The sequence below is a fragment of the Hesperophylax consimilis genome, chromosome 5 (assembly GCF_061612785.1).
Source record: "Hesperophylax consimilis isolate HC1 chromosome 5, BYU_Hcon_1.0, whole genome shotgun sequence".
Classification (NCBI taxonomy): Eukaryota; Metazoa; Arthropoda; class Insecta; order Trichoptera; family Limnephilidae; genus Hesperophylax; species Hesperophylax consimilis.
The window spans coordinates 4,153,755-4,172,662 of record NC_142840.1 but is presented as its reverse complement, the minus strand read 5'-3'; the positions used below and the strand labels follow the sequence as shown (position 1 = coordinate 4,172,662).

General features: G+C 35.9%; 1 protein-coding gene across 1 annotated transcript in view; it reads right to left on the bottom strand.

The window, feature by feature from the left end:
• Positions 1–18,908, bottom strand: part of LOC149423440 (uncharacterized) — a 172,166-nt gene that overhangs the window by 102,179 nt on the left and 51,079 nt on the right. The window contains exon 2 of the mRNA XM_089631968.1: positions 7,234–7,404. Within this exon, the coding sequence (XP_089488094.1) occupies positions 7,234–7,285 (52 nt within the window). The 5' untranslated portion in view covers positions 7,286–7,404. The remainder of the gene's footprint in view (positions 1–7,233; positions 7,405–18,908) is intronic.

Sequence of the window (18,908 nt, the reverse complement as noted above, 5' to 3'; positions counted from 1 at the left end):
TGGAAGGCTAATGCAGATTTAAATATTTAAAGCACTCCAACTCCAACGTAATCTAAGTAATCATGTAATCTAAGCGGTATGGTATGTGATAAGGAAAGTGTTCAGGAGATAAGCGAGCGATGTAATAAGTACCTTTTCTCTTCCCACCCAGACAAACACGTATTTTCGGTTTTGAACAAACATCGCTACTTATTCAAAACAGAGATGTTTTTTTATGTGGTAAGCGGAAATACATTACATTCAAAAGAAAGTATTGTAATACGTGAACAAATTCAAAACGGTATTGGTACCTTTTAGTGTATTCCTTCTGATAGCTAATGTTGTTAAAGGAATTTGAAAATCACAAATGTTAGAAAAGTGTTATATTTAGGTCCTTCCAAAGATTTATAAAATTATTCAGATTTTGGTGTTTGAAAATGTTTTTTCACGTAGAGTTACACAACTGCTGACCCTGTACAAATCGCAAGTGCGCCCTACTGTCGAATTTGGCAGCCATCTCTGGTCCGGAGCCCCTAAATACCTGAAAAAAACCCTTGACTCTGCAAAAACGGGCGGTCCGTTTGATAGATTCCCCAATCTTAACAAACGGACTGCAATCTTTAGAGCACAGGCGTCAGGTAGGTATGCTGTCCTTGTTCTATCGGTATTACAATGGAAGATGCCCTGAGGAACTAGCGTCATTGATCCCTTCGGCACCGGTGCGTAGTCGGGATACACGCCAAACGCGCGCCCAACATTTGTACACAGTTGACATTTGTCACATGAGAACGGGTCGCTTCTACGATTCGTATTAAGTTCAACAGCTCGGCTGTGGAACGAACTGCCGGCCTCTGTGTTTCCTCCCTCCTACAACATGGGACTCTTCAAGACCCATGTTCACTCCTTCCTCTCCACAAAAAGACCCTCCACACAGCATCCCCAAAGATGACAAAGGCCCTGAGGAAAATTATTTTCTTCAGGGCCTCCTGTGTGGAGTTAATATAAAAATTAAAAAAAGTTAAAAATGTATTCTCGGTATTTTTTAATACATTTTAACCTATTTTCACAATTTTCTTCCTTTTATTTTCGTCCGATTTTGAAAACCAAGCTTGCTTAAAAGTTTCAGAACTATTTGATTGTAGCACGTCATCAAAACAATCGTAAATTGCACACTAAGGGATATCGATATCCGGTGAAATAATAATGATAGCCGTCAGCCCCTACTGAAACTCAAACTGCCCCGAGGCACCTAGGGGCAGTTTTACCTTCACTGAAATTTACTACCACACTAAGAGCAGATAGGGTTTCCTCCTTATTTGTGGAAACTGGAAGTCATAAACAGAGAGATATTTTTTTCACGTACACCACCTATCTTACATATGAAATGTGAGAAAAGATAAGTAATATTATATTTTTATTCTCTTCCATACAAACACAATTTTGTAAGAGTAATATTTTTGTAATGAAATGAAAACAAACGTAGTTAAAATTCCATGTGTATTGTAGCGTAAACTATTTTGTTCCAACTGGTTCTATCCCGATGAAATTTATAGTAATATTATGTCTAGTTAATCCAGTGTTGAACAAAGTTTCGAAATAAAATAAAACATTGACACGGCGTGAGCCCAGTTATTTATTCATATTTTACACGCTGGCTTGATTTTGTTTGTACGGAAACTTAATCAGGATTGTATAATATTAATTAATTAAAATATTCACTGTACCAAAACCGCGTTTTATTGCATTCAGTCTCACAGCACGTTTGCAATGTTTGCATTCTACTAATAGTTTAAAAAATGTATTATATGAATTGTTTTACAAAACAGCAACATGGTTGCAAATTACGGAAAACAAATGAAGAGACTATGCGTTATATTTACAAGCTGGATCGGTTTTCATTTATTTATTTATGAAGGCACTTTTTATGATTTTCTTTTTCATCTAAATAATAATTTAACATTATATATAACTGAACTGCTTCAGTAGCAGCATTTAATATGTGTTTAGTAATATTGAAATTGTCCACTGACTCGGTATAATTATTTCCCTCCAATAGTAATCTGGGCGGAGAGGAATACATATCCCAGAATTTCCGCACCGAAATAAATTATGACTTCTAGTATTACGTAATGGAATTCAAAAGCTTATCAATGCAAACAACTTTAGGCTATCATATTCTTCACTTAGAATTTTTCATAGAAAAACTTAAAAGTAAAAATCCTCCTGTTTGACAATTTTTAAGCATGTTCGTATCATTTATTAGAGTGTTATTGCTCAACACATTTGCTGGAATACATATTTTTATTATTAGGAAACGTCTAAAATTATTTAGTATTCTTTTAATAGCTTGTACATGAATATTATAACGTGGGTTCCAAACGGGAGAATTGTACTCAAGTTGACTTCTAACAAAGAAAAAAATTAACATTTAATACACATAACATTGTTGAAATTTGTAGTTAACCTAGTTCATCATTTCTAGTTAATCTCAAAATTTGTAAGCCATTGATTTTGTTGTGCCATTGGAATCATCAGGCATGATATTGCGATTTGAAAAAGGTTGATTATTTTTCTTTTAAGAGCATTATTTATTTCATTTAATTCTGATCATATCTTAATTCGGTAACCGAATAAAACGGAATATTATAAAACAATAGGTTAGGTTAAGTTAAATTAGTTGTTTGATTGTTTATGTTATTGGTTTGTTTATTATATTTCTTCAGTGTTTTTCAATGGCACCCTTTAATCCTACCCTTTTATTAATCGGCCAAACGTTTGAGGGTTTCACTAACCCCATCTGTACTCGGGCCCTCGTATGGCCGTTCAGTGGTTCAAGGTTTTCGTGGGCCACTCAGTATGGAGGTCCCGTGCCGCAGAATAGAACCCAATGTTTTTGTGGTTCGTTAACAAGTCTCTTGTCACATTCGGGGTTTAGGCTCGGCCGGCCTGTTGGAGATACGCTCTCAGCCAGGGAATACACATAACGATCGTTGATATAAAGGCACAATGTGCGACTTATTTGCTGTGTAAAAAAAGGTTTTACGAAATTTGGCAAAATAAATTTTAAATACATTTTTTTTTTAATTTCACTTTTTTTTCGGTAATGATTGGATAAATGAATGCAAATCTTTCTCAGACATCCAATCGAGCCGCAACTCGATAAATAGACTCATTGTCGATGACAACGCATTTTATTAACTCTTAGTGGCATTCATGTATACACAGGCGAACATATAGATATTTCTCTGAAATCAGATGAAATTAAGGCAGCTAATATGTCAAATAATTCTCGGTCCTACCCGGATCGGAATGTGGTGAGGTTAGCAGCGCGGTTTACTCCAGTCATTGGGAAAAAAGATACTATCCTCAGCCAAAATAATTTTTCCAAATCTTTCAAGACGTTTTAAAAGTTCGCAGCATTTTAGAGCCAGTCCCTGGGGAGGAAGGTTCTATTCAAAGAAAAAAAAATTGGTTCCTAGCCGGCTTTAAAGACGGCGCAACTAGGTATAAAACTGAAAATAAATGTATTTTAGAAAAAAAACTTGTTTAACCGGTTGATCTTTTGCACAACGCTCTTTTGTTTGATTTTATCAAATTACGTCGTTAGCTGGAAGGAATCTCGTGGATGATAAGTATTGACTAAAGCCCTGAATTTTAACTGCCGTCAACCCGGGCGTTTATTGCAATAACATAATCATATACAGACATGAAAGTAACCCGCCTCACTAGAAGATTTCTGTTCTGAGGTGGGTACATATATATATGCTTACACATACATATATACAAATGTATATATGTATGTGTATGTATATATAGCTTAATAAGTGGTTTCTTTTAGGAAGGTGTTGAAAATGAGCAATGAGAATGATACCTGTTTTTATAATCAAACATTACTCTGCGCTCGTGGTAATTCATTTTACAATGCTAAACTCACTGATCCATTTTTATCTACAGATATAGGAATATCTCCGGCTTTCAACTATTTTCTTTAAACTTTTTGTTTAAAACATTTTTTAATCATTACAGTGAACAAACGATAAATCCTACTAAAACTTCAAACAATGTTAACCTAAGTATCTTTACCTTAAAAAAACATTACTCTTACGTCAATAATAATATGGAACATCTCCGTATCATCATTTGTTTTTTTATGAACCGAATCCTAGATTTGATTGAAAACAACCTTAACATGAACATGAAAAGTACCTACCATATTGCACATGTACCAATGTGAACAATATTATATATTACGTTAATATATTTTATGGTGTTGTATTTGAACAGCCAGGTTAATATCGTAATTCAAACAATCACAAGAATATTTCCTACGTCACCATTAAAACAAATAAAAACAGGAAATCCGGTGAAATGTGTAAACGACAAATATGAAACAAAACTTAAAAAAATATCAGCAGTGTGTCTGTAAGCGCTATGCTTTTCTTCTGTAAACAATCACTTTCATGTCAGCAAAGTTTTTCAAATATCTCTTTGATTTGTGTTCTATTATTTGCTAGTTTCAGAGATGTGCTTTATTACGGCCGCTTTTGTTAATCCATTTGAAAGATCTCTTATGTAAAATGTAACTTTTTCGTACAATATAGGTGTGATTGAAACAATTGAGCGTGAATTTACCAGAAGGGGCATGCTTAAGTTTAAAAGACAACATCCATCGTGCGTTTAACTGCCAAATGATGTGTTAATCTTTTGTAGAAAAAATATTAAAAATATGAACTTTCGGCACTTTTTTTTCTGGAGTTTGTCCGTTATGCATTCTTGAGAAATAAAATAATGATGAGTTCTCAAAATGTACAAATTTTACAAAAAAAAATCATAAATGCTATCCGCAATCTCTCGTGACTTTAGTTGCGGCGAGCGACAACTAGAAACTTGTTTCTTGAGTCTTGCTTGTGTGTACCTCCATCGATTTTAATGCACGCAAGTGTTGCAACGCAATTGTTTCCGCAATTAAAATTACATGCGTAATTATAAATAGATTCAAATAATTCTCAAAACTTTTTTTGTTTGTTTTTTAAATCACGCAATCATAGCCAAAAAAGTGGTTACACAGAATTGAACACCCAATGCCTCGCTGTAAGTAACTTAGTACTTGGTAAGATTTGATTGTTCAAAGCGGCCTCAGGCTTTTACATAATATGAAAAAAAATCCGAAAAAACTAATCCGATATGCGTCTACCTTCCTGCGGGTTTTCAACCAAAACAATTTTTTTCGTTAGAAAGTTTAGTGTTATTTAAAAAAAGAAGTTTGCTGAAAATTCATTAATTTTGGTAAATAGTTTCATTGAGACCTTAAAAACAGATTTTTTAAATGAAAAAGGTTCCCGGGCGTCTAACGAAGTACATAAAGATTTAATAAATGAATTGACCAAATTCAAAAAAAGCTTTCATGAAAATATTAAAAAATAAGGCTGGAAAATAATTTTACATGTGCGCCAAAAAAATTCCCCCCACTTTGGTGATCGGGCCGCACGGTTTTCTTCCGCCGCAGAAAAACAGAATTATTAAAAACTGTTTTTTACGATCTTAATAAATGAATGGTTCAAGGGGATATTTTTTTTCAATGGAATATCATTTAGAAATATTGGTGGATTCGATAATTTAATTTTCCTTTTATTGCGGACACTGCCCCTGGGCGCCTCTTTTCATTAAATGGCCGCTCAGTTCATTATCGCATTGAATGGAATAACGAAAAATCATTTTATGAATTTAATCTTATATTTAACAAAATTATAATACAGATAGAAAATACTTTTCAAAACATCACACGAGATAAAGAAAGAATGAATATTATTTTTTTCTCTTGTTCAGATATTCATGACTGGAACTGGATCATGTACTGGACCATTTCTTTCAAGTCTCTAACCAAATGTCACTAGTGATAAGTGGCTACGATACAACATGTTCCAGAAAGCCAGACAAAGGGATGATAAAGTTGATGAATACTATCTCGGAAAAGGATGCAATCCATGGGAAAAGTCAGAAAACGAAAATAGGAAAAGGCATAGGAAATTAATTAACTTGTGCAAGGGGATGAAAATAAAAACGTTTAAAATTTAAGTCGCTTTGCTTACAAATTATAATCGTTAAAAGAAAGACGACTATAATAAATAAAGAAACTAAATGGGGACTAAATAATTTGTAGAAAAGACCAAACTCCATCCTCGAAAACCCTGTTATAATATAGTCACTTTAGTAACTTACCAGATACTTATTGCTCTTATGTGGCCATAATTTTTCACAACTGCCTGTGAGATTGACGATTTCTGTGTAATTGATTGTATCTTACTAGTGACATACAAAGGTTGATGTCAGTATTTTTCTGTGATTGTGAAGATGGTGGTAACTATATGTATGTATCTTACAACGGCTGTGAGAATGATGACGTCAGGTTGTTTGTATCTTGCCAATCAGTGATCATGAGAATGCTGATCATCTGCTAGGAATTCAACTATACTGACCGTTACCACACTAATTATTTTAAGAACGGTGGCATACATTCACTCTATGTAAATACTGGAAATATAATAAGAATAAAAATTACGTATTTTTTTAATTTAAAAATGTTACATAACAATAATACACAACCGAATTTATATTTTATTACTAGTGGGTCTGGGTAGACCTTGTCCTGTCACAGACCGCCTTCTATGTAGACCGCATTTTATATAGACCTAATTTTATGTAGACTGCTTTTTATCTGTTGATGTCGATAATTTCAGCAAATTGTGAATATCATTCCGTAATAGAATAATAGAATAAATAGAAAATAAGTAAAAATGCGACCGATAACGTTTTGTTCTCTTAAAACTGCCTTGAAGTATGACTTTCACAGTTTGACAGATTGCCGTATGAATACAATCCATAGAAAACACTTTCAATACATTTTTTTGATTTTTTATTCATCTCATATTCATGTGTAATAAATAAAATGATAATTCCTAATTGATAATGAATAAAAATTATTCTGAAACCTTTAAGATAAGCAATAATTATTAGCCTGAAACACCCATACAATTGAAAAACCTCTCGAGAAAAAATAAATGCCACCGACGGTAATTGAATTTACAGCCTTCTGATTGACGGTCAGCTGCGGGTTCAGTACGAGTATCTTTTTATTTTACTTATTGGAGACTTTACCAGTATGTTTCTATCTTACTAATGCTGTGCGGATAATGATATCGAATTGTTCGTATTTTACCAGTGTTTGAGGATAATATCGGTATGTTTGTAACTTACCAGTGACTGTGAGGATGGTGATGACCAGCGCCAGCACCACGTGCCGCTCCATGGCTGGGCGGAGAGGCTGCGAGCGGGATGAGCCGAAGGCGGCAAACAGGGCGGGCGAGGCACCTACCCCACCGGGGCGGCCCGCCCTTCCTGTTGCAAGAACGACCACGAACTCTGCCGCTGGAAAAACATCCCACTTTTTATTAGCAGCTGCAGAAACGAATGTAGATTTCAATCGCCTATGAATATGGTTAGACATTCTTAAAAACTAGAATAATAATTTAATTCGATGTATTGGAATAATTTTTGAAGCTTGTACATATCAGTGTAATATTAAATCATTGAAGAAGCAGATAATATTAACAAATCTTAATAAAGATTTAAGCTTGTACACATCAATATAGTATTTAATCATTGAAGATGCAGATAATATTAACAAATCTTAATAAAGATTTAAGCTTGTACACATCAATGAAATATTTAATCATTGAAGATGCAAATAATATTAACAAATCTCAATAAAGATTTTGGTCTCAGTAGGTCAATTGGAAGAGTGTTGTCCTGGTAAAAAAAAAGAATCTGGGTTCAATTCCCAGTTGCGAACGTTACCTTTTTATTTTACCAATAAATATAATGCAGCGTGTAAGGATTGGATTACCACAGTGTTTGTGTGACTAAAATGGGCTTAAACCAAGCTTAACGCAAGCTTTACCATGCCAACGTTGAACCAGCATATAATGCTACGTATAAACAGTACAAAATTTCCGCTAGCTGAACTAAACGGTGCGAAACGCCGTTTTTATATATTATACACACCATAAAAATAATATTAATGATATGGCTTTCACTACGTTTACATCAGCCTTGCATTTTTTTAAATTCACTGTTTGTGTTTATGCGCCTAAAGTATAATAATTTTCAAAATGAAAATATAAATCATTAGAAGATTTCAATAGTAATTACATTTTTATAAGCCAGTTCAATGTTGGTATCCGGCCTTACGCCTGGTTTAAGGCCATTTTGACCAAATAAACGCCGTTGTAATAAGTCAATTTTTTTCCTATTCCAACATTACGCACCGTTTTATATTTTATGCGCTTCTTTATACGCGAGGTAGCTAAGGGAGTTATACTAAAATGTAACAATTTACTTCTTATGGTTGCTTGTTGTAATATTCCACGTCAATTTACAGTATTAATTAACCAAATAAACATTTAATTTTAATAACGCAGTAATGTTATAAATTTTTTTTATACTCTATGCATCTTCTCTGGTCTATTTTTTAAAAATGCATGTGTTACCAGTGACATGATTAGGATTTGAAAACCTCTAACATTAAGATGGCGAACTTCACGAGGATTTAACAGTCAACAGGCGATATGCTTTCATGGCCACCAACAAATCAAAATGCCCAGAATTTTCCTTGTGGAGTGATCCTGTGACATCAAAAGTAAAAATTGTTTATATTAAATACTTCGTTATAGTATTGTAATTCTTAAAAATAGAAGAAAAAACATTATAATTTTTTGTGGAATTTTTAAAACAGTAATAAACTTTATTTCTTTAGTACGTAAGCTGGGTTTATTTTGTTAAGTTTCTTTAGAAAATACTTAATATTGAACTCTGTAGGTTTCCACCACAAAATGATGCTTCGTGATTCTTTGTGCTTAAGCAAAGCTTTCCGCGGCTTCTGTACACAGCGACGAAATAAAATGTCCGTGTATTTACTACAAGCTGTCTTTCTACGTTCGCGAAAAAATATATGCAAATTCGTCCCTCCTTTTAACTGATTTATTCAACGAGGGAATTAATCTAAAATGAACATTTCAATTGTTCGAGAAAAAAACGTGCTCTGGGAATTCTTTATAAAATAACGCAATTGGTGGAAAACCCTTGCAAAATAAACGAATAAATTCTACTTTTTATTTTATGGAATTGTGTAAAAGCTGGGTGGCACAATACTTAATACACAATATAAGATCTTTAGCTTCAATGCAACGGGGTTAATCTTTCTACAGCTTCGACACGTAGTGGCGGGGCATCTTTAACGGCATGTCAGAGGTGCTTTTTTATCGAAAACACAATACTCTTATGTTTTCATATTAACATTATCTTTTTGTTATTAATAACTCAAATGTTTTTCAGATAAAATAAATTTTAAAAATCGCAAAGTGAGCTCCGAAAATTATTGAAAACACGTTTTGTTCTGTTATTTAATATGTTTTTAAATGCGACTTAAGCATTTGTCGAAAATGTTTTGCTCTATTTCAAATAAGTCGTGTTTTATTAAATATTTTCACCTTTTTCGCTTAATTATTATGGTTTTTTTAATAGAAGTGCGCTCACTCTAACATTCATATTTTTCGATTAAATTAATGATTAAAGCTTACATGGAAAGTCTTTAGCTGAAATATAGACAAAAATGGAATAAAATATAGAATAGCGTGGAACTATAATATCTCATTTAAAAAGATTTTCCTAAATATATATACCCTCAATCTCCGAACAAATGACTAAAGAGAAAGTACCGACGACTAAGACATTTATTTTATTTTAATTTCATTCGAAATTTTCAGTCACATCTGGTCAGATTCTAACAAAAGTACAATAAGCAAGCTTAGCGGGATATTTTATTAAATATTCGGATGTTCAGCATGGATTTACATACGAATATGACACGGTTCAAAAGGATATTAAAATTTTTCACTATATTTTTGAATCCCGCACGTATCGAAGGCAAACCTATCTTTAGGGTGTCAAAGGTGCCCCGTTAAGGGAAAAGAATGCACGTAATTCCATGAACATATCTTTACTTTGAATTAAGACGCAAAATACTGCTGGGTGTCACTTCTACCCGAACTTTGACGGCCGGCATAGTCCAGTGGTAACGCATTGGACTGCCATTCCGAAGGTCGCGGGTTCGAACCCGGCGTGCGCAAATAAGTTTTATTTGATTAATTTGTGTTATTTCACAATTAATTAATTAAAATAATGTATAGTATATTTGCGGCACGTTCCAGAGTGGAAGATACTACCAGTATCGCCCTGGTGTAAGACCACCATTCAGAATTGAAACGTTGCTCCAAATGGCTTTAGCCGTGTTTAGTGACTAGATCTGAATAGCCAGTTACTTCCCCACCTTCCTCTTTCCCTTCCCCACTTACCTTCAGCCTCACAACATCCCCCAATTGGGGATGCCATAGTCTCACTGGCTCCAGACGGGAGCAGTTGGGACTCTTGTGAGGTATTCACTATAAAAAAAAAAAAAACTACTACCATAATAATATTATATATTATTATTTACGAAATAACATACCAGTGAAGAAAAAATATATTATTTTAAAACGCAACTGAAGTTGATTATCTATTCATCGAAAAATAGTTAGAAAAGATTCAGAAATAATTTTTATAAAGTTAAAAATTATTTTTTTAATGGAAATCATAAAAACAAATTAGTTAATAATATAAAATATTATATTAGTTAATATTATTTTAAGTATTAAGAGCTATTATTGTTGGAATAATTATATATTTTCTGAACAAAGAATTAATCATTTTGAAGGGTGATAAACCCATTGATATGGAATAGAAGTTTCAATTCACTTCGAAGTTAGGTAGCTACCTCTACTATATCCTTACTGTAAATCAGAATGGAAGTTCAAACATAAAGGAACAATTAGTTGCCCCAGTGGTTTAGGTTCAATTCCGCACCAACTAACTGGGATCCAGAAATTTAATGCGAATTTATGCTAAATAAACGCCATTTAATATTGACTACATACTTGTACGGTATATTATTTAATGTTAAGGGCCAATGATCAGAGGACTAAAGCGTTATGACTAAAATGTTTAACTTTATTATTTGCTAAAATTTGACAAAACAAATAACTAAGGAAGAGTAGCATATATGTATTTATTTATTGAACGCTGGCTGAGCTTTTGTAAACACATTACTTGTCAGTTTCTTTCAGAACTAATTATTTTTGCTTTGATGCAGGACGGAGATGTTTTGAATCTATCGAAAAATTCTGTACATGTATTGGCAGTTCTGGAAAAATGCGCTAGTGGAGTGATATAATATATATGTGTGTGATTGATCATTATATATTATATCACAGGTTGTCTTAACTTATATTGAACATGTCTAAGAAACTTCCTTTGCACTTTCTCCAAGCGGTGTTGTAAATTACAAGTATAACTAGTTGACCATACAGGAGGTAACATGACTTCCAGGAACAACGTAATTTATTTTACTATTTGTAAGCTTCACACGCAATTGCGTATGTATATACTCGTACATATTGAAGCTATTTGAAGAATAATGTCGATATTAATGATGTTTTTAATATTATTAATTTGTCGGAATCTATTGTACATTGAAATCAATTGAAAATATGTAGCTACAGAATATAAAATACATCACCACGAACACGAAGCAGCACTGAGAACTGACGGATGATTGATATACGAGGTTGCACACAATACAATAACCATGGACTGCAAAGGTTCGGCGCTTTCATAATATGGGATGTAGATAAATATTTCATATAAAGGCAAAAATAAATTAAGGAAAAAGAGCAACACCCTAAAGTCTATGAATATCTATAAATAGTATAAAATAAAGTCGCTTTTCCGTGTCTGTCTGTTTGTTCGCTTAGTTCTCCTAAACGACGCAACAGATTATAATAGTGTTTTCACTTTCATTTAGAAAAAAAAACTGGAAGGTTTATATTCATAATACATGCATATTATATTTATAGAAACTATAGAAAAGTCGACGTTTTGTAATCAAGTCAAAATATATAATTTCAGGCCCTTTTTTTTTTTTTTTTTTTATATTTACTCCACACAGGAGGCCCTGAAGAAAATAATTTCCCTCGGGGCCTATGTCATCTTTGGGGATGCTGTGTGGAGGGTCTTTTTTTGGAGAGGAAGGAGTGAACATGGGTCTTGAAGAGTCCCATGTTGTAGGAGGGAGGAAACACAGAGGCAGGCAGTTCGTTCCACAGCCGAGCTGTTGAACTTAAGAACGAATCGTAGAAGCGACCCGTTCTCATGTGACAAGTGTCAACTGTGTACAAATGTTGAGCGCGCGTTTGGCGTGTATCCTGACTACGCACCGGTGCCGAAGGGATCAATGACGCTAGTTCCTCAGAGCATCTTCCATTGTAATACCGATAGAACAAGGACAGCATACCTACCTGACGCCTGTGCTCTAAAGATTGCAGTCCGTTTGTTAAGATTGGGGAATCTCTCAAACGGACCGCCCGTTTCTGCACAGAGTCAAGGGTTTTTTTCAGGTATTTTGGGGCTCCAGACCAGAGATGGCTGCCAAATTCTACAGTAGGGCGCACTTGCGATTTGTACAGGGTGAGCAGTTGTGTACTATTAAAGTATCTGCGGGCCCTGTACAGTACGCCCAGCTTCTGAGAGGCCAACTTTACTCTGGCTTTGATGGAGCCCCCGTACCTGAGCTGGTCACTTATAGTTACACCAAGCATATCAATGGAAGGCCTGTTCGGAAGATTGCTTCCGTTGAAGGAGACTAGATTATCATTTGGATCCCTTTTAGACGTAATCAGACAGGATTGGGTCTTTGAAACATTAAATTCGACGAGATTATTTTTACCCCAGGAGGAAATACTCTCGAGATAACCGTCCATTCTCTGCTTCAAAGCCCTCCGAGCCGTTGGAGTTTGTGTGCCCTTTGGGGGCTTGTCAAACAAAAAGCTATCATGAACTGTACTGTCATCCGCGTAACAATGAATCGGTGCACATGTCAAAAGGTCATTGATGTGCAACAAAAACAAAGTCGGAGACAGAACCGATCCCTGTGGGACGCCAGCATTTATGGAGTGCGAGGAAGAGGTGAAACCGTCAGCAACCGCCTGAATCGACCTATCCCTTAAAAAGTCAGCAATCCACGTACACAGGGATGTGGGAAGTCCTTAAGAATGCAATTTGTTGACAAGTCCTCGGTGCCAGACCCGGTCAAAGGCCTTGGATATGTCTAGTGCGACCGTTTGGGTCTCACCGTGACGTTCCAGGAAGATCACCGCACGAGCGGTTCCGCCGGAATCCGTATTGACGGTCGTTGATAATTTTGTTCTTCTCGAGGTATGTGAGCAGTTTGTCGTTGATCACACGTTCCATCACTTTGGACAGAACTGATGTGATCGCTATGGGGCGGTAGTTGGCCGGGTTGGAGCGGTCACCTTTCTTGGGAATAGGGTGAATTACCGCTTTTTTCCAACCAGAGGGCACAGTGCCACACTTCAGGGACATTTTGAAGAGCTTTGTCAAAACTGGAACTATTTCCGCAGCACACCTCTGCAATACCAGGGCAGGTATTCCATCAGGTCCACTAGCTTTGTTAACATCGAGCCCCCGTACGACGTGGAGTACATCCCGATGCCGGATCCTCAGCTTTTTCATATAGAAGCCGCAGTGAGGAACCGACGGCGGAACAGCACCCCCGTCGTCGAGGGTCGAGTTTTCCGCAAACATTTTCCCTAATAAGTTAGCCTTTTCGGTGGCGGTGTTTGCTAGTGAGCCGTCAGGTCTGGTAAGAGGTGGCAAACTGGGTTTGCAAAAATTTCGACCTATTGAGCCCGCAAGCGACCAGAATGGTCTGCTGCCATGCGGGCAGGCAGCCAGCTTTTTGCTGATCTGCAGGTCGTGTTCGAATTTTGACCTATTGATGATTCTCTTGCATTCCTTTGCCGATTTGTTGTATGCTGATCTGCTTTCGGGCGTTCGAGATGTGTTGTAGGCTCGGTAAGCCGCGTTTTTTCGTCGGACTGCTTCGGAGCATTGTCGACTGAACCACGGCTTTGAGCCCACACCAGTTTCTTTAGTAGTCGATTGTATGAAGCCATCCATCGCCGATTTGATGACTTCACCAATCTCCTGGGCACATCTTGAAGGGTCCGAAGTCCGAAAACAAACAGCTGACCACGGAAAAGCGTTGAAATGGGCCCGCATACCGAACCAATCTGCTGACCTATAGTGCCACACTTTTCTCCTCAGCCTCTCATTGGTTGGTCTGAGGCTAACGGGGATTGATGTCGTCACTAGGCAGTGGTCAGATGATCCCAGAGGCGCTGTGACGTCAATCTTATAACCGTGTGGCACAGTAGTTAAGAATAGGTCTAACAGATTGGAGCGGTGAGTCTGGACATCAGGAACCCTTGTAGGCTCCTGAACCAATTGCTCTAATCCGTAGCAAATGGCAAAGGATTCCGCCTGTCGGCCAGCCGAGTCCGTTGGGCCTGAGAACTTCAACCATGGTTCGTTATGAACGTTGAAGTCCCCCAGAACAACAAACTCGGCCGAAGGGTAGCGGGGCAAGAGATCATCAATAGTATCGCTCAAATGTTTGAAGAGCTCGGAAGTGTCTGATTCGCTATGGTTCGGTGAGCGGTATAGACATGCGTAGAATCTTGCCGTACTGGCAAGATTGACGCGCACCCACATTACGTCGAATCTGGAGTTTTCCGGACTCAATAGTCGCACACAGTTGACGTCAGCTCGACTATAGAGGCAGACTCCTCCTTTCAGTCGGAATTTGCTTGCGAGGATAAAGCCCGGGCAGTCCAGATAGGAGGAGTCTGGCGGCTCGGCTATCTGAGTTTCGGATAGGAAAAGAAGGTTGGGACGTTGGGACAAAAGATGGTGATGGACGGAATTTAAATTTGTGTGCAGGCCGCGAATGTTGGCAAAATTTACCAACAGTTTACATTGCTAACGCTGACTTAACCTTAGAAGATACAACAAAATAATTTAATTATACATTATACCATCATAAATTAAACGAACACATCGATTCCTTTGAATGCTTCCCCGGCCGCCATGATTTTCGTAAAACTGATCTTTAATAGATGAAACTTACTGAATTTTTTCAACGAGAGCACGTGGTTTCACGCTCAACTTCTCGGCTCAAAGTGCAACTTCTCGCTCGATAATCGACATCTATGCCCAAGCCCGGCCATTGGAGCAGTCCGCTCCAGGCGCCGAAATTCCAAGGCCCTTAAAATTATTTTCTTAAAAACCACGCAATACAGAAAATGCAAATCATACAAATATTATTGATCATACCTAGTCGTCTGTCGGTTAAATAATACGGAATTGTATATCTTAAAAAGGCCTACAGAAAAGTCCGCGGTGGTATATGTCTATTTCCTAAGAATATCCCACAGTAATCATTTATATCTTTTACATGGTAACCGGGTATCTCATCAAAATGACAGTTCAAAACACCTACAAAAAGTGATATAAAGTCATGAAAAGAGATGAAACAAAAACTAGGTTAAAAAGATTACATCGGTTACTAATTAACTTAGTTTTTGAAGTGAAACTTCTTTACGCGCGTTATGCATTTTCGAGGACCGGAGTAAAACCGACTCATGACCGTCACGAAAAAGCGTGATCATTTCGCTATAGGAGCCTAGCTAATATTATATACCTAGTTTAGGTCACTCTCCAAACTCAGCTTCGCTGTCTAGAGGCAGAGCGCCCGACTTTCGTCATGAAAAACCGAGTTTCGATCCCCGCTTTAACTAATTTTTTTTTTCTTTTTGTGGTTTTTTTAATACGAGGAAAAGTGATAAAATGCTCTCGTGCTGCGACTTTGTCAGGCATACATATAAGAAGATATCTACATGATTTGTAATAATGTAGTAAAAAATTACATAAATTTGTTAATTTTAACCGACAGTCTCCCGAAATGTCTAAATCCATTTAGTGAGACTCTAGATCGGCAGGTGTTCACTCGAGTAATTGGCTAGAAGTAACGGTCGGTACCTATATGATATTTTGGTCGAAATATAGCTTACAAATCGAGCCGGTAGAGTCGCTCGGTATTTTGATTAATTATTTTTATTTTGAATCATTAAAATTACTAATCAAGGCCGATACCGCGACTAATTATTCTCGCAGACGTGCGTGACAAGTTTCATTAGTAAAAAACACAGCCGTAAGTGAGTTTTTCAAAATTTAGAAATGTTTTTCAAATTCAGACTCCATACGGGTATGAGACTGTTATTAAAACACGATAGATCTTTTCCAAAACGGACAAATATACGGAAATATTTTGAAAACTGACAGATATGACTTCACACTGCCGATATATCTTCGATTCGACCCTATATAAAGCGTTAACGAGACGTTATGTGATATTATTCATTTGCCGTGTTTGAAAACGAAAATTTTCGCGGGACAAGTCAATTGAGGAGTACACGTTGTATACGCGGTTCTCGTCGCGCGAGATACCTCTCCTCGCGGTCTAGAGGCAGAGCGTTCGACACTCGTTATGCAGGACCCGGGTTCGAATCCCATATTTTTATAACTTTTAATTTTTTTTTATCACATGCCACTTATAAATATGTCAATATTAGGAATCTAGTTAAACGTTCATTTGTTAACAATACGCCTATAAATAAATGTATGCTTTTTAAAACTATAATGTACAGCATTCTGAATAATAATAAAAATGTATTTTCTTAAGGTACGAGAAATTTTTAAAAGGAGAAAATTAGCTAAGACACATTTTCTTATACCCTCACTACCAGTTCTGGTCGTTGCAAAGAGACTCCACAGACTTTACATTCTGCTCTTCAAAACTATGATATGGCCTAATTCAGACTAGGCGATTCATTCAATGGATTAAGATCACAACCAATGGTCTTCATTTCTGCCCGGTTTTGTTAGTACTCAGATCATCAAACTTATGTCACGCATTACTCATAAATAATTATGAGTTTTGCACATGACAAATTCTAAACGTTCATTTATTATTGACGATGCTTTAATCACATTAACAAGTCATCTGATTAAGATAAAAAGAAGAATTGAAATATTTAACATGTTGAATTGGTCGATATCCCGTTTAGACAAGCATATTCATTACATATCCTTCCTTGTTCTGGCTTTAAAAAGGCATGTCCTGGTGTAAATGGAAAAAGGGTTCCATATAAGCCTTTTGATAGGTATCTACTGATATTAGAGAAGCTGCTTACAATGGAACCTAACCAAAATGCAGACATAAAAATGGATTGGTCAGGCAGCCTTCTTTGATAATATAACATGAAAAAAGTCTTTCGAAATATATTTGTAAAATTAAATTGAGACCTAAAGGTAAGCGTTATTACACCACAGTCCAGTCTAATAATGGGTCCCTAAAATCGATATCCTCCCTTACGTATATGTCTTTCAATCAAGAGTTTACGAGACCCTTTAGTGAAATACAGAACAATACACTTTTTATAAAAAAAATAATGGATGATACAATGTTCTTAGTTTAGTTTACTTTTCATAACTTTTTTATGGCACTTACAAAAATGATATTAAAACTGTCGTAAAAAATATGTTACGAAAAATAAACGCAAACATTTTATGCAAAATATTGTAACGACTAATTCAAATTCATGACCATAACAAGCTGCGTAAAACAAAACACTCGAGATGGTTTTGTTTTGTATTCGCACCGGAACATTATTTACGGTATTAAAGAAACGGCATTGATTCTTCTCAAAAATAGACACATGTGCTTCTTTTGTTGCTGTCACATTGATATGAGAGAGTATAAAAGAAATGTAAAATATATTTTGGTGAATATTCAGAACAAATAAAGAATTCCATTGTTATGAGTCATGGCCTATATTTTGATGGGTTTGATTCACCGAAATAAAGCTTTTAGTCATATTATAATATATTATTTGCTTGCATTTAATTTTTTGTATTTTCATTTTATTACTCCGTATTTTATAACTGTTTATATATTTGACGGCTTCCGTGCTCTCGAATAGCAATCCGAAGGTCGCGGTTTCAAACACCGGCGCGCGCAAGTAAATTTTATTAAGTGAAATTGTCTTATATAGTGTACTTGCGGCAAGTTCCAGAGTGGTAGATACTCTCAGTATCACCCTAGTGTAAGACCACTATTCAGAACTTAAACGTTGGTTTAAATGACTTTAGCCGTGTTTGGTGATTAGATCTGAATAGCCAGGTACTCTTCCACCTTCCTCTTTCCGACTTCCTCCCTTCCGCGCTACCACAATTGGAGATTAAATTATTAACATTAAAAAAAACTAATTTTATTTTATTTCAATATTTACTTCTGTTACCTATTGAATCTAATTTGATAAACGTCATTGTTTTCAACGAATCTCACAATTTGATTTCCTACCAACGTAAATTTAAGTATAACGTTACTAATTCTGTAACCACAGATCCAATTCTATGTAAACATATGGTTTAAGTTTTAAGAGTCAGTTTGATTCACATTAAGATTTCATCACATTAAATCCAACAACGGATTCGTAACAATAATTAATCTTGTGTTTCACAATACTATCGATGCTACACAATTCTTCACAACTATTTTGAACGTGTTCGTAGTCTAATACAACCTTCCGAGTGGCAGTTTTTTTTTAATAGTTCGATGCCAGAACATTGAGGTCGGACCCACAAATGGATTGCGATGGAAAAAGCCGAAAAAGGAAAAAAATAAACGAGATTCAACTGAATTGCTTCGCACTAATAAAGGTTCTGGAAATGTCTCTTTGTGATTACTTGTGGTAGTCTTAGGACATGATACATAAAGTGTATTAAAACCGTAATGGAATTGCGATTTAACTCTAATTGTTTCAGTATTTCACTTGAAATGTTTTGGTGACTAAAACGCA